This window comes from Balearica regulorum, chromosome 18 (genome assembly GCF_011004875.1).
Source record: "Balearica regulorum gibbericeps isolate bBalReg1 chromosome 18, bBalReg1.pri, whole genome shotgun sequence".
In the NCBI taxonomy this organism is placed as follows: Eukaryota; Metazoa; Chordata; class Aves; order Gruiformes; family Gruidae; genus Balearica; species Balearica regulorum.
This window is the reverse complement of record NC_046201.1, coordinates 7,547,647-7,568,393: the sequence shown is the minus strand read 5'-3', so window position 1 is coordinate 7,568,393 and position 20,747 is coordinate 7,547,647. Positions and strand designations below refer to the sequence as shown.

At 51.6% G+C, this 20,747-nt stretch overlaps 2 protein-coding genes and 1 long non-coding RNA gene across 3 annotated transcripts; 2 read left to right on the top strand and 1 right to left on the bottom strand.

Annotated features, from left to right (window-relative positions):
- The first annotated feature begins 894 nt into the window (after positions 1-894).
- On the top strand, positions 895-2,761 carry LOC142604412 (uncharacterized). Its single transcript, XR_012838271.1, has 3 exons — positions 895-1,044; positions 2,059-2,223; positions 2,645-2,761. It is a non-coding gene; the product is annotated as an uncharacterized LOC142604412 (long non-coding RNA).
- On the bottom strand, positions 1,339-6,394 carry OTOP2 (otopetrin 2). The gene is made up of 6 exons (XM_010309427.2): positions 5,989-6,394; positions 5,451-5,587; positions 4,761-4,819; positions 3,953-4,086; positions 2,630-3,513; positions 1,339-1,509 (listed from the first exon to the last, which is right to left on the bottom strand). The coding sequence occupies exons 1-6, from the start codon at positions 6,392-6,394 to the stop codon at positions 1,339-1,341; spliced, it is 1,791 nt and encodes a 596-aa protein (XP_010307729.2).
- Positions 6,395-9,341: 2,947 nt separating this feature from the next.
- On the top strand, positions 9,342-19,037 carry USH1G (USH1 protein network component sans). The gene is made up of 2 exons (XM_010309426.2): positions 9,342-10,364; positions 17,643-19,037. Exons 1-2 carry the CDS (start codon positions 10,201-10,203, stop codon positions 18,886-18,888), a joined length of 1,410 nt encoding a protein of 469 aa, XP_010307728.2. The 5' UTR covers positions 9,342-10,200; the 3' UTR covers positions 18,889-19,037.
- Positions 19,038-20,747: the final 1,710 nt, after the last annotated feature.

Genomic DNA, 20,747 nt, shown 5'->3' with positions numbered 1-20,747 from the left:
GTCTCAGGGTACAGACAAAGCTCAGCTGTGCCGTTTTGGCACGCGCTCTCCCAGCCTGGCCGCGTAGGCTTTCTGGGGCTCTGCTTGGAGTCTGGGTGCAGCAGAGGGGCCCATTTCTATCTCCTGCAGCCCAGGAGTCCTGCTCTGAAAGCCCCCTCAATCATCCAGCGGTTCCTGGAGAGCTGCAGGCACCCAGAAGCCTGTCTCGGGGTCCCACTGCTACGTGCATTGGGGTGTCTGGGTGCCGGGGCTGTGCTCACAGCCTCAAAGCCCGCGCAGGCTGGAGGGTGCAGCACAAGCATCCCTTCGGGGCATGGGAGATCATCAGCTGTGCAGTTGGATTGATTTCTGCGTCACAAGGCACAGAAGGTCCCTTTGGGAGTTCGGTGTTACAGTGAAAATCAATAAATAATTTTGCGTACAAAAATGTTCATATATTAAAAAACCATCATTATCTATTAAAAAAAAAGAAAAAGGAAAACCAAATCTCTTTATCATTCCCCAGACTGTATTGCCCATATGATCTCTACGGTTCTTGAGCCCTGATTCAGAAAAAAGCGAGGGGGAAAAAAGTGTGCTTAGAGCAATCCTGCATCAGGGCCAGCCCGGGACCACGTCTCTCCTGCAGAGACAACCTGCCCCTCTGGAGGAGGAGGCTGCAGCGAGCAAAACCCACTCGGCAGCAGCGATGCCTCCCTGAAGAGGAAGGAAAACAGCAGGGGATGGTGCAGGGAAGGGTCCAGAGGGCCAATATAAATGGGCAGTACAGTGAGGAAAGAGAAAATGTTTCCCAAAGCCTTTGGTGGTCACTGGTTTGTTTTTCACATCTCTGCAGGGGAGTGGTTTCTGACTGGCCGTACCAGAGGTCGAAGTGGTTTCCCTTTCTTTGCCTTCCACGCCTGCGTTGGCCCCTCGTACCCACCAGGTCTGTGCGTGCAGGCACTGACTGTCCAAGGGTGCCGAGCACCCGCTGGAGGGTATGTCAGTGGCATGGAGTGAACAGGCTTTTAAGAAAGAAGATGAGTCTCTTTGCATGAATCAAGGGTAATTACCATGATCCTACTCTGGACACCTTCCTTCTTTTTTTCCCTTTTTTCTTTTGAGCTTTAAGAACTTCAGACACACACATGCACATCCACACACAAGTAGCAAAAATAAAATCTGGACTATGTTTGGATGATCTTCACTGACAGTTCATAAAATGCCCCAACACTAAAAGGGGACGTCATCCAGTCAGTGCAGGGGATCCCTTGGGACACGTGGGCAGTGTCCCAGCCCTGGGGTAGGATGAAGATGGATTGGTTGAGGAGAATCTCATCTCCCTTGCAAGAGAGTTCTCTAGGACATGATGTAGACCTCCAGCAAACTGGCCACTGCATGCATTCGGTAGAAGATCCCAAAGGGCAGGCAAATGTCCACGATGGCCGGCCACATGGAATCGCCATAGAAGTTCAGTTCTGTATCGTTGTCAAACTGGGGCCGGGCACCAAATGCTGGCATGATCCAGAGCTGTTTTGAGGAAATGGGAAAATAACATTGCAGTGAGAAAGGTGTGCGGTACAGTGAGCACCTGCAATCACAACTACCGAGAGATGGGAAAAGAGCGACCTTCTGAGCGTGGGACCTATGCCAGGAGCCTGTGTTTACATTAAGATCAAGCGTGATCTAGTGTTGTACCCTAAACCTAGTTTCCATTCATGCTCAAAGATAGGCTTGAACCAAGGGCTGAAGCACTCGCCAGGGGAAGAACTTGAGCATGTTGTGTGTTAACATGAACCTGGCCTGTTCAAACTCTTTGGATGGAGCAAGCATGGGTAGGGCTGAGCTGGCAGCGGCTTGGTCTCCCCAGGCTCGGTTGTGTACGTTGAGCTCAGAAGCCCAGCCAGCATGCATATCTGGTTGCACGGAGGTTGTCAGCCCATTCTTTGTGAGCTTACGTGCAAAATCGGTTTGAGGATTGATGTGACCGACTAGCAGGGGCTTTGAAGGGTCTCTGGAGACATAACACGTGCTTGGCTTCTTTGGAGATGCAGCTGTAATCCTACATTTCTTTTGCAGGGAACTGGAGTCCCCTGGTTGCTTATGAGAGTGGAAACCTCAACTGAAGTTGTCAGTGACCAGTTTCTCCCCACAGAAACTGGGATCAGGGTTTGGGCTCCTAGGCTGTGGGTTTTGAGAAGAGTCGTGCTGCCATTTCTCAAGAAAACCCAGACTTCACCCCAGGTACTTGTCACTTCACACCCTTTCTTTAGGGGTGGGAGAGAAGAGTTTAATGTATTTTACTGCTTTTAATAAGCTATTCTACATATCCACTAATACCCAATACAAAACAGAAACTGATTCTTCTCTTCCACCCACCGACTTTATTGTCTGATATTCTGGTGATAAGTGACAGCCTCTGTCAGCGTAGCCCAAAATGTCTTAACTCCAGGGCAGTTGCTCTTGCTTTTAAGTGTCAGGGGAATCACAGCTATCAGCACGTACAAATGTAAGTGTGCTCCCTATATATTGGAGGCACAGAAAGGACAGTTTTAGCATGGGCTGTGTGCTTTCCTTCACAGACACTTCTCCCTTGTGCTTGCTTCCCTCTCCCCCACCCTGACAAACTCTCCTCTCTGCATGTACTCACTATGATATTGCTCAGCAGGAGGAACATGGAGATCTCCCTTAAGAACTTCCTCCTCCAGTTCATCTTCTTGGGAGCGGTAAGAGACCGCACGAGGTCAGAAGGATGGATGGCTTCAGCGCCAGTGCTAGGGGCCAAGGTGCTGCCACTGTCGGGCACACGGAGGGACACTGCGTTGATGTTGACAAAGGTGAGTCCATAGAGATCCTTCTGGTGAGAATTGTGCTTGTGGTCTTCCTTGGGGGGTTGCCGATGAAGGCCTTCAATAATGAAGATGTTCTGGAAGGTATGCTGGGCAATCATTAGGAGAGCATAGGTGAGGTTGAGTGCGCTGATAGTGTCCCTTGGTGTGCTGGCTACAATGGCCACAATGGAGTAGTAAGAAATAGCGTACTGCCCTAAGGCTGCACCCATCAGCAGGGCCACGTCCAAGGTCCTGGTTGGGTTCTTGTGACGATCCATGTCTCTCTTGTCAAACCGGTAGATGACAGAGCCACCAATGCAGACAAGAGACATCAGGCCCAGACAAACAATGTTGAAGATGTAGTACATGGTAAGTGCCTGGCTCTTCTTGCTGAATTCAGTGCTGGAATTTACCTGGACCTCATAAAGGATAAGGACTCCCAAACCACTCACCAGAATGATGAGGCCCAACACAATGCCTACAAAGAAGGTCCTTCGGAAGAGCCTGAACTTCAGGTGGTGAATGTGGTGGGAGTGGTGGTCTATGAAACGTCCAACATTCTTCCACATGACATAGACCATGGCTGAGGCAAAGAGACTGTACTCAATGTTAAAGGGGTACAGCCAAAAGTAGCCGTTCTTGAAGATCTGGCAGATTTGGCTATTGCAATTGCATTCTTCAGCTGAGCTACTTCTCATTCCCGCTGAAACAAGATAAAAACAAATAGGTGCAGTGGTATTAAAACAAGGAGCCAGTACTTCTTAGCAACCCTGAAGAACTGGATACTTAGGGTCAGTGAAAAACAAGACCAAGGACAGAAGAGTATGTGACCACTTTGAAAACAAGGACACTTCAACCTCAGCTTTCTGGTGCTCTTGTTCCTCCTGAAGTCAGGTGGCAGGTTACACCTCTTTTTTCCCTTCTTCATTCCCATCTATGGAACCCTTCTATCTTTCTAACTCCTCTGTGATACATGTTAAGAAATGAACATTAAGACCTGGCTTTTAACATACCAGCTCTGTTAAAGGAACCTTTAGCTCTAGATAGCACTTCTGAAAAGGGTTAAAACCTGACTTGCAGAACAATTTCTAGCTCTTGGGCTCCCTCCCTGGGCCAGATGGCTCCACAAGCAGGCAGATTACCTTTCAGGAGCCATCTGAAGATTTCCTCTGTCACATTTTTCTTCAACTTTGAATGTGCTTTGTGAACGGATTCATCTGTCACTGCTGACATCCACACCGCTAAGTTTGTAGTCAGAGTTAGCATCAAGCCGCATCTGTGGAAGAAAGAGGAAGGTTCATGGGGTTAAAGCAATGGCTTTGGGCTGTGTTGCTCTGATCCATGTTATAGATATGCACGTGCTCAGAGGGACTGTGGGAGCTGCCTGAAGTGTTGCAAGGACTCTAGTGGTCAAGGCTACAAATCCTGATCCTTGCTTTGCTGCTCTCGCTATCTGCCCGTCTTTTGTCCGTGCTCATGAGAATTAGGAATCATTAGGAATGATTCCTCTTGCTGTGGTTTTGGAAGAGCTTCTCAATAGTGCATAGATAATAGGTCTCTGGGTTGGTGTCCAGCAGATCCAGTCTTGCAAAAGTGGACAAGATTTTGTTTTAGCCTGAGGCTTGCCCACTGCATCGTTGTCTTCCCCAGGGAAGTAAAAGTCAGCTATGACTCATTTAATGCTAATTATTTATTTAATACTAATCTGCTTTGAGTAATGCTTCTATTCTTGAATTGAATCCCAACCCTGACAGATTCATAGGTCATAAACCTCACCTGCTTGAGCTAGGATCTAAGACCAGCTGAACACTCAGCAGGTTTAGTTTTGGCCAGCATTATGGGAGATGGGATTATCCCCTTGTTGTGTCTTAGCTGTGCGAGAGAGTGCAGCGGGTTTGTAGTGGCCCAGGTCTTCTGGACCAGTGGGATTCAAAGAGCAGCAGTGCTCACCTGGTAACGTTCAGGTGTACATGGACACAGTCTTTGGCAGAGATCCACAGGAAGTATGTCTGGCAGGGGCAAGAGAAGAAATTGTTATTTCCAACAAGGCAAGAAAGCAAATCACTTTGTTCTGAAGTAGGGATCTCCCCGCTCAGCAGAGCGCAAACTGGAGCCTGTTTCACTTGGGTCATAATCCTGGCCATTTGTTGGACATGGTCTGTTCTTTCTTTGCTCCCCCTGCCCTGTCCCACCACCACTGCTCTGCCTGTTCCTGTCTAACTCATCCCTATTTAACCTCTTTCCTCTTTGGTATTGTCCCCAGAACAGGCGGTCCTCTGCGTAGGGACTTCAAACTGCAAGGCAGTCCCTGCCCTGACTGTCCTCCTCCCTTTCTGTCCTTCGTGGGAAAGGAGACCTGGCTGGATGGGGGCTGCTGAGAGTTTGTGACAAGCCATCCTGGCATAACCTAAAACATCACAGCATGGGAACAAGTTTAAATCAATGCCTTAAAGTGAGTTGCCACAGCTGGAAGTTTTTGTGGTTGCAGGGAGAAGATATTTGCTGGGGCTGGATGGGGAGCAAGTTAAGCTGCTTGCATTTGCTGCAGGTGGAGTTGAACTATGTCTGTGAGATCAGAGCTCCTTCACCTGGTGACTTTGTCTCTCTACCCCTCCCTGAGACAGAGCACAACCATCTCACCTGGACGACCACGAATATTGCTTGCACAATGGGGTAGATTATTTTGATTGCAGACAGGCAGCTGTAGAAGCTCGAGTAATATCCTATTTTGAATACGTCCATGACAAGGCTGAAAATGGCAAATAGGATCAGGCCTCCTGTTGAGGAACCAAAATACCTGGGGTTGGACAGATGTGGGCACATGTGGGCTCATGCAGGTAGATGAGAGGACAGAGAGGAACTATTGCCATGGAGAGACTTTGCTTCTACCTCTGTTTTTCCTCTCCCAACACCCAAATCATCTTGGTACAAACAGAATCATTGGAAGAGGTTTTCAATTAACCCTGTACTCTGACTGGTGCTGACAGCTCTTGCAAGAGCAATGGGAAGGAACTTGGTGTAAAGTACCAAGAGCTCTTGTGGATAAAGGGAGACCTGCCAGTGAAACCAGTGGAGGGACTAGGAGCAAATCTTCTGAAGCAGGGCATGTTGTCATCCGTCAGCAGGAACTGTCTCCCCGGCATCTCCCCTCCAGCCCTAGCCCCCCGAGAGCTCCTACCTCTCAGCCAGATGGGTCCAGCGTGGGAGTCTCTGCAGAGGATGGCATCCGGGCACCGGGAGGTGCTAACAAGGTAGAAGATGATCCATACGATGACTATCAGCATCATGACAGTCAGCAGGAAGAAGACGTCGTAATCATGCACGGCAATCTTCTCAAAAGCACCGCTGCTCACCAGTGTGCAGGCCAGCAGGGCTAAGTGCACGGCCAGCAGGATGGAGAACATGCGGCCGCCCTTTTTCCACACTTCCTTGGAGGCAGGAGTGGAGGGGGGCTGATGAGGCTGGTGGCTGAAAGACACTATCTGGCTCGAAGCCAGGCTGGCTTTGTCATCCTTGTGTCCGCAGCCCATGCTGAAGGTGGGGTGTCTGATCTCGCTCTCCTTCTGCACGGGGTCTTCAGTCATGGTTCAGCTAATGCCTTAGCTGAGGGTTAACGCTGTTGGGAGGAGAGCCCCATGAATGAAAGGCGTCACTTCATTTTGAATAGTCCAGGGCTGGACCAAAGCAGGACATGTGATGAGGAGGAGAGGACGTATCAGAGGAATGGGGAAGGCTAAGACAAGGAGCGTAAAAAGAGGGATGAGCTCATTTTCAACCTTTTTTCTTCCTGGTTCCCTGAAGGCTGTGTTCTTGCTTCAGATGCTTTTTCTTGGGGAGATCCCCAGGGCAGTTTAACAAAGCATGTCTAATTTATCACACAACATTTAGATGTTTATTGATGCAAGATATTGGAATAGCACCAGAAAAGCACTCACAGGATCAAATATCCAGGGGCAAATGGCCAATGTGGTTTGATTTCTAAATGTCAACCGCTAAACATTCAGAGGAAACATACTTCCTGGGCAGGGAACAGGCCACCGAAGGGTAAGAAAGCCCTGGGAGCCTTTGGGACATCACATCATGGTTTATACCAGTCAGTCCCCATGAGAAAGACGTAAGCTATTTCCGCTGTCACTCCCTCTAAAGCCCCTTGACTGTGCCAAGCTTGGCACTTCATTGATTCTCAATGAAAAGCCTGGAACAAGCAAATTAACCATTCAAACAAAACCATTCCACCAACCTGTTTTGCTACCTGGAATCCAAATCTCTGCTCTTGTCTGAGAAGTTTCCCCGTTGCTGCAGCTTGGTCAGCCGAAGAATTTATACCCGTTGGGATGTTTCTGTGATTTATACCATGTCTGGACCTGACAGCAGTGCTTCATGGGCTTCTCAGAGACACTCATGTGATCCATTTTGTGCAATAGCTGATTTTGGGGAAGCAGGAGACAGATGAGGAGATAAGGGTTATTTACCCGTGGAGGGCATGAGGTGACAACACTGCTAAGCATGGCACGGACCGCTCGGTCGCAGGGTCATGGTCACCACAGAGAAAAGCCACCCCGTCAGACCCATCTCCCAACACGCACGAGATCTCATCCCCTGAGAGAAGATGGTTTAGGTGATGAACTTAACTCTGCTGATGACTTTGGGCTTGGCTCTCTGCTTAACTGAGTACAATAAATATTGTGCCTCACCCTGTACTATTCCCATCAGTACGCACTACGCCTGGTGGAACGCTTTTGAGGAAAAGCAAGAAATTTGCATTTCTTCTCAGTGCCAAGAGCAGCTCAATCTTTTTCCACCCATGGTGGCAACAATGAGGAAGGTCTAGCACTCGAACAGGGCAGGATTTGGGGACTGGAATCTGTGTTCCACTTTGCTGACGCACTGCCTTTGACTTTTCAGGGTGGGATCACCTTTCTCTGGCCCTCAGGAGCTTAACTTCTCTCCTTTCAAGGAGACGGAAGTCATGTTACAAACCACAGCGCAGATGGGACTGAAGCATTTGCCAGGTGAGGGGAGAGCTTTTGCTCAACATCTGGTTTATCCCAGCTGTTACATTTTGGCGGGGGAGATAGGGGGACCCAGGGCAGTTCTGAGTGGATGGGGACAAGTTTTATTCCTTCATGAGGATTTTTTGGAGGTGTCCCTGCCACTTGCCTCCTCTGGGGCAAGCACAGAGATGGGGCTGTTTGCGTTTTCTCAGTCCTGTTCCTGCCTGCTCACCACCGTGCTCCTTCTTGTAGCACTACAGGGAACAGAATCAAACTGAACTAAGTGGGATGGTGAAGGAGAGAGCTCAGGATCTCTGTGCAGCTTGGAGACCTTCGTGTGTCTTTCCCGTGCTGCCACCAGCCGGTTGCCACAAGCAGTACTGGGTCTGCCCTGCCTGGCCTCTCCAGGGTTCCTTAGGGTTCCTCTTTGGGGTGAGCAGTTCATCTTTTCTCAGTCCATAGCCTTTCCCAGGGGAATCCTCCTGCGGTGAATCTCAGCTGATAAGGGAGATGTTTTGCAGAGGCCAGAGGTTCAGAGTCCCCCTGGGGTAAATGCACTGAGTTATTCTCCCTCTTTTATCCTTAACAGCCAGCAACAGAGGACAGAGTGTTTACCGCCTGGGGCAATGCTCCCAGTCCCCCCAGGAGCCACCATACACCATAACAAGCTTAATCAGTAATAATACAAGAATCATTATATAACCTGGGTAATGAATTGCAGACGTTACTATGCTGCTTTTTTACCTGGAAGGATCCCAGCAGCAAATACCCCGATGTCTACTACACCCCATCAGGGCTTGCCCAGGGAGGCTGAGCGGGTGAGTACGAATCTGCCCATGTGAGCAAACTGTGGGGAGCGAACCCTTTCTCTGGTGCACTTACAGATGTCCCCGGGCAGCTGGGACGGTGACTCCGTGTTGGTCACCTGGGGGTTAATCACTGCAGATTGTGTGGGTGCTCCTGGGACTGCTTTAGGGCCACCCTGCTGTCTTGGGGTGGGTTTTTTTCCTTACAAAAATAAACTGCATTTCTCTCTGTTTTTCCTCCTCTCTGCTCGTTACCTTCCAGCCCTCTCTGCTCCTGTCTTTCAATCTTTCCCCATTTTTCCACTCTTTCTCACCCATCAGCTGGGTCTGCCTTCCCCCTCTCCAAACCCCGTGTGCTGTCCCAGGGATGTGGTGGTAGACGCAGGGTCCAGCCCTGGAGAGGACAGAACCAGGATACAATAGATGTCCCAGAGGATACAATTCACCGTTGGGCACGATGTGCTGCGACATCATGTGCTTTGGTCAATGTCCAGGCTTGGCTCTGGCTCTCCCGACAGCAGAGGGTGCCCGGACCCCGGGAATCCTGCACTGGGGGCATTGCCTGGGGCCATCCAGCTCCCCGCCCCAGAAATTCTGTGTCAGCATAAAAGACACTGGAAGCCAGACACTGCCCCTCCTGCACATCATAGTAAAGTACTGGGCCACAGACAGGAGCGGGTTTGGTTTTGGGGTTTTTTTGGTCTCCAAAGAGGGAGAGGAAGGGAATTTTTCTAGCCTGTATGAGTTACTTTGTTTTTTTCCTGGATTCCTGTTGTGCAGTTCGTTGTGCAGTTCCCTGGAAAGCAGTCCTGTGGGCACAGGCAGGGTAGTTGGGGGACAGGGATGGTGATTGGGTCTGTTGTTGTCTTCCTAGTGACACTAGGGATAGATCTATATATACATATAGATATAATTTTTTTTTTTTTTTACCAGAAAAAGCTGAGCTGTGAACACCCCTGGGGTTGCTGTGAAATCAGGGGCAGTCACCAAACTGCTCTCAGCAGCCTGTGCACGGAGCAGGAGCATCCCTCCAGGTCCTTGCTGCTGCCCTGCTCTGATGGGGCTGCGAGCGGAAGCAGTGGAGGGGTGCTTGGGCTTCGTCAGCCCACGCTTCTGTCTGTGGCTGCTGCTGCCCCTGACTTGAGATGGGGTAGCTACGGCGAGGGACATGCAGGGGTGTCGGGCAGGATACAGCCCGTGAGTCTTTCTGGCAGCCTGCTCTGCCTAGGTGCTGTGCAGACCTGGTGAGCAGTTGCTGCATGACCCCGTGCCCACAGCGCTTAGCTGAGCCCAACGCAGCGATGCTGCTTAATGGGAGCTTTCACTGCGCCGTGGAGCTGGTGCGTGAAAGGTTTTGTTGCGAGCAGCCGTCAGGGCCGGAGGATGCTTAGGACCCAGGGGAAGCGCTGGAGAGCCTGTCTGGCTGGGCTTGGAGGAGCTCCTGCCTCCCCGGCCAGGACTTCTCAGGTGTCCTGGTACGGCGGTGCTGTGCGAGGCGAGCTGGGCCCTCCTGGCAGCTCCCCCTTCCCCATGCCCATCCTCTGAGCCCCCCTGGGCACCCATGCGCTCGCCCGGGGACCGTTCTGCACCATGAACGACCAGTACCACCGAGCAGCCCGGGATGGCTACCTGGACCTCCTGAAGGAAGCCACCAAGAAGGACCTGAACTCGCCGGATGAGGATGGCATGACCCCGACCCTATGGGCTGCCTACCATGGCAACCTGGACGCCCTGCGCCTCATTGTCAGCAGAGGGTGAGCGTTGGCGAATGCACGGTGCTGGTCCTGGGGAACAGAGTAGCTGGGACCCCATCTTTCCCCCTTCCCTGCTCACAGGTCAGCATGGGTGCCCCACAAAATGATGGCTTGTCCATAACACCCCTGCTCCTGTCCTCCCTTCTGTTATTTTTCTCTCCTTGTGGTGGTTTGTGTCTAATCCAACGCTCCTGATAACTGCTCTGTGTTTTCCCAGCTCCTCTGACCCTAGAACTGCTCCCAAACCCTGCTTGCAGCTCCCCAGGTGGGGCTGGGTCCCCCCAGAAGGGCTTTGCAGTCCTGAGTCAGGTCCTGTAAAGACAGGCAGAGCCGAAGTGCAAGCACATCGGGTTGCTGCCATGGAAAAAACCCTTTTAGATGAGAGAGCAGAGAGAATAACTGCTCCTTCTGTCCCGGGAAACGCTCCCATAGAGAGCTGTGTGCGGTGCCAGCTGGCAGTGGGTGACACTTGCCCGTTTTACCCAAAGCGAGGTCTGAATATGTGACCCCCGGGCAGCCTGTCATCCACCAGGAGCCCAGGAAATTCAGGAGGTGGTTCCCCAAGAGCAGATTTCTTTAAGCCCAATCTCCCCCACGGGGGCTGCTTGATGCTGATGCGTCTCTCTTGGTCCCTCACCCTGGGATGCCGAATCTGAGGGTCTCTGGCTCCGTAAGCATGGATGTGGTGGAGAGAGGGGCGTGGGAGTGTTGGGGCTTGTCTGGCTGGAGGGCTCTACATCTTGGTGTTGGGGGAACCATACAAGAAGGTCTGTGGTAAGGCAAGATCCACCATACCTAGTTCCTTCCTGAGAAGTACATGGCTCTCCTGTTCTCACCAGCCTCCCAAAAGGAGCACATCCCAGTGGTTCCTTCCTGTTCCAGTTGCTTTTCTGAGCACCTCATCTAAAGGCATCCAAGGTGGGGTGGCCTCTGTCTTGTGCCGAGAGATTGGTGGTGCTGCTGATTTTGATTTATTTCTTTCTAATATTGAGGAATAGAGCTGAGGTTGGCAGCCTGGATGTACGTTGTGCCTCCTTGGAAGGGCTCTACTGCTCCACATTGGGTTGGGGCTCGGTGGGGCTGTTAGCTCCCAAACAGGGATTTTCTATGTCCACCCTGGGTTGTGTTTGCAGCTCTTGTACCCGATCAGCCACGTCTTCACTGTGCCTGTTCCTGGGCTCTCAGCATCTCTTGATACTGTGGTCTACTCATGCGAAACCTCCAGCCATCTCCCCTGGCCCCAGCCAGCTGTGTTCACAGGCAGAGCTCCCACACACATTGCTCCCTTCCATTGAAAAGCATTTTCTGTTCAGATCCCGGGGTCAGAACAGTTTTGTACAGAGTCACTTTGAGAAGTCCTCGAGTGCCTGATGCAATAGGCATGATGTGCTGCGACAGCCACGTGCTTTGGTCAATGTGTGCTCAGGAAAAGACGATTTCAGAGTCCGGAGGGGAGAGATCAAGACACGACTCTGTCTGAGAGGTGCACCCTGAGATGCTCCTGTGCCAAGAGCCCTGTGATGCTTCCCTGGGTGGGGGCTGTGTGACTCACTGTGTACCTCCCCGGAGAGACTGTGCCCAGCAGAAACCTGCACTGAGCTCCTGCCAGGAGGGAAATCACCTCCCAGGGCCAGAGAGATGAGGGCAGGAGGTCTGGGGATGAGACCCTGAAGTTGGAAATGGTTCCAACGACCCTTCAATGGCTAAAAAGTCAGTCTGAAAGGTCCGTGCCATGGAGGAATGTCCCTCCAGAAAGGCTTTGCCTTTCAGACTGACTTTATCTCTCTTTATATCTCCTTATATTGCCTGCCTCCATCACAAGACACCCTGCAGCACTGCCAACCCATGTGTCCAAGCCAGCAGTTTCTGCCTCTCCATGAAGCCCAAGGACTGCTTTTCCATGGAGGGGCCCCTTTTATAAATTCACATTGGATTAAAAGGTTCTTGTGGCCTCAGTCATGTCTGAGTGCAGCTTGGCTGCTTTTAATTAACAACCTAATATACATTTGTTCCTGACAGGGAAAATAGCCTGGCAGAAGCCCAGTGCCCTTTACGTGATGGATGGTGGAGCAAAGTGTGTGTCTGTGGGGCTGCAGGATGCGTTTACATCCATGCGTTCATCTCCGTGTGTCAGATCCTCGCCCAGGACCACGCAGAGATCAGCAAAGCCCCTCACCTGCAGCTCAGCGTGGTGCAGGGGCAGGCACACGTCTGCTCCCTGGACGGCCTTTGGGTCTGCGAGAGGGGAAAGCGCAGCCTGGGGACAGGGGTGCCAGAGGGGGGACATCATGCAGGAGCCAGGAGAGCTTGTGGGCAGACCCTGTAATTTTCTGCTAGTGCTTAAGATGGTGTGCAATGGTATTTAAGTCTTGTTCAGAGATGAAACTTAATTCTGCGTTGGATATGTTACTATTACACCTGCACTATAACAATTGGGAGGCAGAAGGGAGGACCTCCGAGTGTCCCAAAATCTCAGAGCATTTCTCTCTGGCCTCTGCTGTCAAAATATTCCTCCTTCAGGGTGATGGGGGAGTCTTGGGGCAGCAGCAAACACTAAATCCTCCTTGCCAGTGCTGAGCAGTGTTACTGGTGCCCAGAGAAGCCGGGAGATTGAGTGCCGGGTCAGGCTGTCGTGAAACGTCCTGTCGAGGCTGGCTGAAGCCACCCTGAGAAAGGGGGGGGCTGCTGGGGGCAAAAATCACATCGTACCCGCCCGCAGGCCAGGCTGATGGAGGCTTAGGATTATTTAGGCTCTGTCATCAGTGAAGGAGCCTCGTTCATACGCCTGCGTGTTCAGCAGATTGTGGTGTAGGGCTGAAATGGGGAAGAGGAAAGAAAAGTATAATAAATCCTTTCAGGGATCCTTGAAGAAAGTTCGTCATCTCAACTCACACAGAAGGGGTAACGAAGCAGGCTTATTGCTCTGTGCACAACAGCCGGCGATGTGTCTGTGCCTCCTTTGCATGGGGATGGAGAGAGGGTTTGGGACGGAGACATCAGCAGTGGCTCATCCTTCTTGTTTGCAACACAAAAAGCCTTTTTCTTCCTCCTGGCTGGGCTCCAGCGAGGGAAGCAAACTCAATTAACATGATGGCTGGGAAAAGGCAGGCTGACTGGCATTTAGTATTGCAGCTTTTCAGAGGTAGTAATTCTTCAGCGTGGTTCGTTATGAACTGCTGTGGCAGTGGTGGGCATCGGTCCAGCTCCAGTTAACCATGGGTCTGGGGGCCTTGGCTGGGAATGGCCAGGACTTTCTTGCCTTGGAGTGGACCACAGGAGAGGTGAGCAAGTGTCTTTCTGCTAGACAGGTCTGCAGTCAGCTTTGTCACCCGGCGTTTCTTTGCAGAGGCATGCCTCAGTTTCCCTTCTTACAAAAATGGGGGTCGCAGATGCTTTGGATGTTAATGGCAGAGGGGCGCGAGTGGCTCAGCAGCGGGTCGGAGGGGGTGAGATGGCTCCTGACATCAGCCAGGCTGCTCGAGGGAGTCACGTCGTGCTGGCCGGGGCAGGGTTGCAGTGGCACGTGAAGGTGATGTGCGTGCTCTGCACGCCACAGGGCTGACGGCCACGTGGGTGCCAGGAGCAGCGTGGCCGTGATGGTGGGAACCTGCCCTGGGTGATGACCCGCCGGGAAGGTGAAGGAAAAGGGTGGAGCGCTGTCGCCGCTCCATCGCTTCCGGCACCTGAGCTGGCTGCTTGGAGTCAGCGTGAGACCTGGGCATGGCGAAGTGTTGAGCCGGTAGACATGCCCCTAGGCACTACCACAGTACAGCCACCATTAATAGTCACCAGTAACAATAACTGCTGGCTGAGCTTTTGGCCGGTATGAGAGGCAGAGAGCCCTGAGGTGAACCTTACCTATGGCATCTGTGCTGGATTTTTGGGGATCTGAAGAAAAGCTGAATCCTTGACCTACCATCACCTGGACAAAGCTTGGGATAGAGGACCCCAGGCTCTGCTCTGGGTCCAAAACCTCATCTTTTCTGCTCATTTCTAGCCTTTGCTTGGGTCATTGCCCTGACTGACTATGCTGAAGCTGGTTTTGGGGTTTTTTTCCTCAAGCCACAAATGAATTTTTTTTCTCTTCCTATATCCAAAAACCTTTTATGGAGACAGAGACACTCTGCACCCAGCTGGCTCCTGGTCTGAGGGCCCGATCCGTCGCGCACACCCATGAGCCAAGGGGTGAGCCAGCCCATTGCTATCAGAGGAACTTCACACGTGCAGCCAGGGAAGGACGTATGTAAGTGCTGCTGGATTCCCCGGCTAATTGGGATCCTATGGGAGAATTGGGGGGGGAAAACCAGCAGGAAGGGAGTGAGTATGCATGTCACGGTGCAAATGCAATGACTCAGGCGATGCACACGTCCACCTAAGGGGCTCAATTAACAGTGTTTTTAATAATGATTATTACAGTTGACTCAGCACTGGAAAACGCTTTGAAGTAGAGAAGTGCTGCGCTTCACACCTATTATTAAAATACGTTCCCACTTAGTGGACCCTGCAGTCAGCATCTCCTCGTGTGCAGCGCCTGGAGGTGAAGTTTTGCTGGGACAGACACCTGCCAGAGGGAGGGCCTCATGTTTATTATCTGTCCCGGATCAAACACCTCTACTTTGCAAGTCACCGTTCTTCTTTCCTTCTGATGCATTTTTAGCGCCTGAGGCAGGCGTTCATGGGGCAAAAGGACCTAAAGATGTAATTTTGCTCTAATACCCTTGTTTCTAGACAGTAGAAATGTCCAGGGAAAGCTGGTTTTGATGCTCTTTCCCCTCACTTATTCTCTGAGGTGGTAAAAAAGCATGAGGAAAGTAGGTCTTCAAATGTGAAGCCCCCAAGACCTCCCTGGCCTTGCTCTTTGCCACCTGAACCAGACAGACATGAGAATGGGCTCTGAGTTGTATTTTATGGATCGAGTATCCATACACTCAGCTCGGGGAGCAAGATAGTTTTTGGCGAGTACACTGCTAAGTCACTGCCCAGATCATGAGTCCACATACCTGTTGGGACCCTCATAGTGCCCTGGCTCATCTGCCCGCGCATGTCGGGCACACGTGCCCGTTCAGAGCACACGTAAACAAACGAACACCCCTTCACGCGCTGGGGTCCCACCGCCACCCCCGGCAGTTCCAGTTTCACTGGCGCTTTAATCCATCTCCATCAATAATTTATTCCTCTCTTGCAATTCATCAAATATTTATCCTCCCCATGAATTTCCCAGCCTCGACATGTCACTATGAGGGTAGAGGCGAGGGCTGGGGAGTTACCGCTCCTGGAAACTCGGCATTGCTGGAGTACTGGCAGCTTCCTCCTCTCCTTCTGCTGGCTTCATGGCTCCTCAGTCCTGTGATCTCCTGCCCTTCTCCTCCCTAGCACCCATTTTTGAAGCCTTTTTGTGCTTCTATGAGAGATGTTGAAGGCTCTGGATACAGAAGTCCTGCAGGTTTTGTGGGTCTTTTTGGCCCTTACACAGTTTTGACCCTTTTGACTAACTCCTGCTGAATTTGCTAGTGGGCTCAAGGTTGTAGTTACTAAGTTTCTACAGGTTTTGTGAAAATACACGTGTGGTGGAGAGCAACTGCTGGTGCTCCCACAAGGGGAAAGCTTGAGCAGACCTCGTAGCGGCTCTTGGGGAATACAGCTGGGAAGCTCGCGCTCTGGGTCCAAATAATCTCCAGCTTAATAACCTCTGGGTGCCATCTTTATCGCTTCTGCCTGCTGAAACCAGGACACTTTTGCAGAATAATTTCCCTTTGGTATTACATAGCTGAGATGTTGGCAAAGCCTGCGGATTGTGAACTAGTCGTGATGCTGGCCGGGTGGCTCTGCTCCGGCTCTGCTGTTGCCTGAAGGCCAGCCATAGAGCAGAGCATGTGGGGTTTGGGAGAGGGTTCTGGGCTCTGCTGCTCCTAGCTCTTGTCAGCACAGGTCCTAAAGCAGCTAGGAGTAAAGTAATGCAGGCTGAAGGTCTCAAGTATGCGTTTGCCTTCCAGACCCCTGGTGTCACCAGGGCTTGGAGCTGAGGTCTTTGTGATGGAGGGACAGTGCTCGGTTCCGCCTGAGCTCATTGAAAGTCTGGTGTGGAAACGGGCAGGAGCTGTGCTGAGCCAGAGCCCCGCTGCCCGCGGGGAGTTGCTCTTGAAGATGGTGGGGCTGCACAGCCTTAATAAATGGCTTCGCCTTATCCATGTGCACGAAGGGAGAGCGCCCTGTTGACAGATACTGCTGCTGGCTGCGTATCATTAGGACATGTGCTCAGGCAAAGGCTGGTGCCAGCAGGGGTGTGAACTATCTCTTGTTTCAGCAGATCATAACTACAGGGGAATGTCAGGAAGACAGACTTCCCTTCAGTCCTAAGTTTGTGTCCATCCCGTCACGGCAGGCAGGAGATGTGGGCAAGCGGTTGTGCCCTGTCAGCAGCTTGCTGGGGTAGGGGCCAGCACGGTGTGAGAAGAGATGCTGATGGCATTAGTTGAGTATCCAGCTCTTGAGGAGTGCAGAAACCTAATCTCCACTTTCTCTGAAACTGGATTCTCAGGATGTGCTAATACCAGTGTGCTTCAAGCCATGCAATCGAAACCGAGTGTGGTGCAGCAAAACCCCACACAAAACCCCAACCTCATGGCCAGTGCCAGAAACTTTGCTCTTATTCTCTACTGACTACGTGCCCTCTCGTGCCCTGAATTCCTGCAGGCACCAATGAACAGGAGGGTGGGAAGGTGCAGCAGCTGGTGGGTTTCAGAACCAATGCTGAGGATGGTCGTTTCATGGTGGTGCTGCCATCGTGGTGGGAACACATGGTGTCCCACACAGGATGTGGCGTATGGAGAGGTATTTTGGGATGTGTCTCCACAGAATCTGAATGAAGCCAAGTTTTGAAGATTAAATCTGACTAGCATTTAATAGGATGCTTGAGATTTGGAATTTTATAACAAGGTGAGCTAGAATCAGCTCCACATCTCAGTTCTGGGCTATTCAGAATCTGGCTTGAGTCCCTCCAAAACTCGGTTTGATGCAGAAACACTGTTTCCTGAGAGCTAAATGCAAATCATGGAAATAATCACAGGCTTGCGTGTCAGGCATGTGATTCCATGTCAGCAGTACAGCCCTCCAGAAGACCCCGTTAGAATTCAGCTTTTGGGGCTGGAGGCATGTAGCTTCGTATTTTGAGGAGGCAACAGTTCCTGGTGCTGATTTGCCCCTGTTCAACTGGGAATATCTCAGAAGAGTCTGCCAGACATGCCTGCGTGCTAACTTGTTGTTTTTCTTGCCGTCTAGGGGTGATCCAGACAAATGTGACATCTGGGGGAACACCCCTCTCCACCTGGCAGCAGCCAACGGCCACCTGAACTGCCTTTCCTTCCTCATCTCTTTTGGGGCCAACATCTGGTGCCTGGACAATGACTACCACACCCCGCTGGACATGGCAGCCATGAAGGGACACATGGAGTGTGTGCGATACCTGGACTCTATTGCTGCCAAGCAGAGCAGCCTCAACCCCAAGCTGGTGAGCAAACTGAAGGACAAGGCCTTTCGGGACGCGGAACGGAGGATTAAGGACTGTGTGAAGCTGCAGAAGAAGCACCACGAAAGGATGGAGAAACGGTACAGAAAGGAGATGTCGGATAATTCAGATACCATGAGCTTCTCCAGCTATTCGAGTAGCACCTTAAGCAAGAAGTTCCAACACATGTCTATGGTGACTTCTCTGCCATATTCACAAGCCACCATCCATGGCACAGCCAAGGGAAAGACGAAAATACAAAAGAAGCTAGAGAAGAAGAAGCAGGTGGATGGGACATTCAAGATCTACGAGGACGGGAGGAAAAGCGTGCGGTCTCTGTCTGGTCTGCAGCTGGGGAACGACGTCATGTTTGTGAAGCAGGGCACATACGCCAGCCCCAAGGAGTGGACTCGGCGTAATATCAGAGACATGTTCCTCACGGATGAAGACACTGTCTCCCGTGCCATAAGTGACCCAGGTTTGCACGTGGACTCGGCCCACTCAGAAGTCAGCACCGACTCTGGCCACGACTCCTTGTTCAACCGCCCTGGGCTGGGCACCATGGTGTTCCGGCGCAACTACATCAGCAGCGGACTTTTTGGGATTGGCCGGGAAGATGCTGGCACGCTGGGTGAAGACAACACAGATGGGGTAGGTGTCAAACTGCGGAGCCGCCTGCAGCGCTCGCCAAGTCTCAACGATAGCATTGGCAGTGCCAACAGCCTGCAGGAGAGGAACGCGGAGGAGCTACCCTGGGATGAGGTGGAGCTGGGCTTAGATGATGATGATGAACCGGACACCAGCCCCTTGGAGACTTTTCTGGCTTCCCTGCACATGTTTGAGTTCATCTCCATCTTGAAGAAGGAAAAGATTGACTTGGAGGCCCTCATGCTATGCTCAGACAATGACCTGAAGAGCATCAATATCCCATTGGGCCCCAGGAAAAAGATTGTGGATGCCATCCAGAGGAGACGACAAACTCTGGAGAAGCCAGATGTCATTGTAGACACTGAACTGTAAGTACGAGACAGGGCCTCTGAGCAATTAAACTCTTCGGCAGGTGGAGATGTGGATAATGTAAGGTCTAGTTTTCAATCCACTTGGAAAAGTAGGAGTCCAGGGAACCTCAGTGCTTGTGTGTGCGGGCAAATTCCTGCTCGTGTGGAAACAATGAGAGTTTGGAGAGGTGGCAATAGCGTTAGTTCATTACTCAACAGCCCTAATGTGGCTGGGCAGGACGTGAAGCCCTTGCTTTGTTTCATAACCTATATGAATGCAGACTGCTCTGTGGTCTGGTTCTTCTGAGTCCCCGTAGCTGGGATTTTCAACCACGCTCGGGCTTGTCTTGACTCTTCACCTTTTGAAGGCGTTAGGAAATCAACCGCAATTCCCGGTGGGAGCAGGCTGACGACAGTGCCCAGTGGCATTGGGAATCCTTCCCCAAATGCTTGAGATCTTACTCAGACCTTTGGAGATTACATATCTGGGTTGGAGTTGTTGCTGATTTATGGTGTTTCCAGGGTTGGGTTGGTTTGGTTCGAAGGATCGTGTGCCTGCCATAGAGGTGAGGGGAAGGCATTGGTGTGGGTCTCCCCACTGTCGCATCTGCTGACACCCCAATCCACTCTGGTGTTTGGGCTTCCCAGCCTTCAAATATCGGTGTGCTTCTTGTGCTTCTTGCTGGTTTTACAGACTTTCAGTACAGCTCAGTCTTGGATCCTCAGGGTGCTGACCGATTTTTCTCTTTCCCTTTGCAGATAGCAGCATTATTATTTTTTTTTTTAAATGATCAAGAAACAAACCCAGTTCTAAGTTGCCAGAAAACACAAGCCAGAGACTCCCTTCCTGGGGCAGCTGAAAGCTACAGCCATCCCCACCAGTGCCTCTGGACTGCCCTCCTGCTCCCTCGCTCTGCTCCCTGTCTGTGCGATGCTCCCAGGCGGTACCTGGTACGGAGGGACGACTGCTGAGATCGGACCAGGCAGCTCCAACCTGCCAGCCTTGAAGGAACAATGGTCTCCCGCTCGCTGGAGGAAGAAGTGTGCTGCACAGCTGGCTAGGACACTGTGCCGTCACGGGCTGAGAGACTGCACGAAGCCATGAATGGAAGGAGATACGTGATGGTATTTTCAAAGGGACCCGAAATAAATAATTACAATCCATTCTTTCTTGAGTAAGTGGTTGATTTGGGGTTTGGGCTGGAGGAGAAGAGGGATGGGGAGTCCTGGTCTCTCTCCTGGTTCTCGGTTGCATTGTTTGACGCTGTGTTTTTGGAAGGGAGTTTTGGTTACTGTGGCTTGGGGCTGTTCAGTTTGAGACGTGCAGCCCTGACTTTAGCCAGCAGCTGCTCAGCATGTCCATGAGTCCAGTCTGTGCTGTCTTGAGGGAGACAATCCAAAAAGAAGACGGTGCTCTAAACATGCCGGTAGTTGCCTTCCAGTGGTCAAATGGCTGTCCCACGGAGGCAACGTTTCTGACCCGTCTCTCCAGGGCACTGAGCTGCATCAGCAGTTTGTGTGCAAAGGACCTTGACTTTCACCTCCAGGAGCTTCCCAGGACTAAGCGTCGCACCAGCCTGCAGCCCAGAGCCTCTTCCAAGCACCCCTGATGCATCAGTGGTCAAAACACAGCTCTGAACTGCAGCATTAGGTGTTCTGCAAAGACCCATTGCATCTCTCACTGACCATTGCACTCTCTTTCCGAGCCCTCAGCTCCCTGCTCCACTGCACCATTTTATATACACGATCTATGGATGGCTCTTGGGTGGCTAAAGTGTTTCTGGGGTGCAGCAGCAGGATGGGGACCTGGGCATATCCCAATGGGAGACAAACAGCCCCTCGCCATGGGGTGCTGGCGACGTGCATGTTCAGGCTATGATG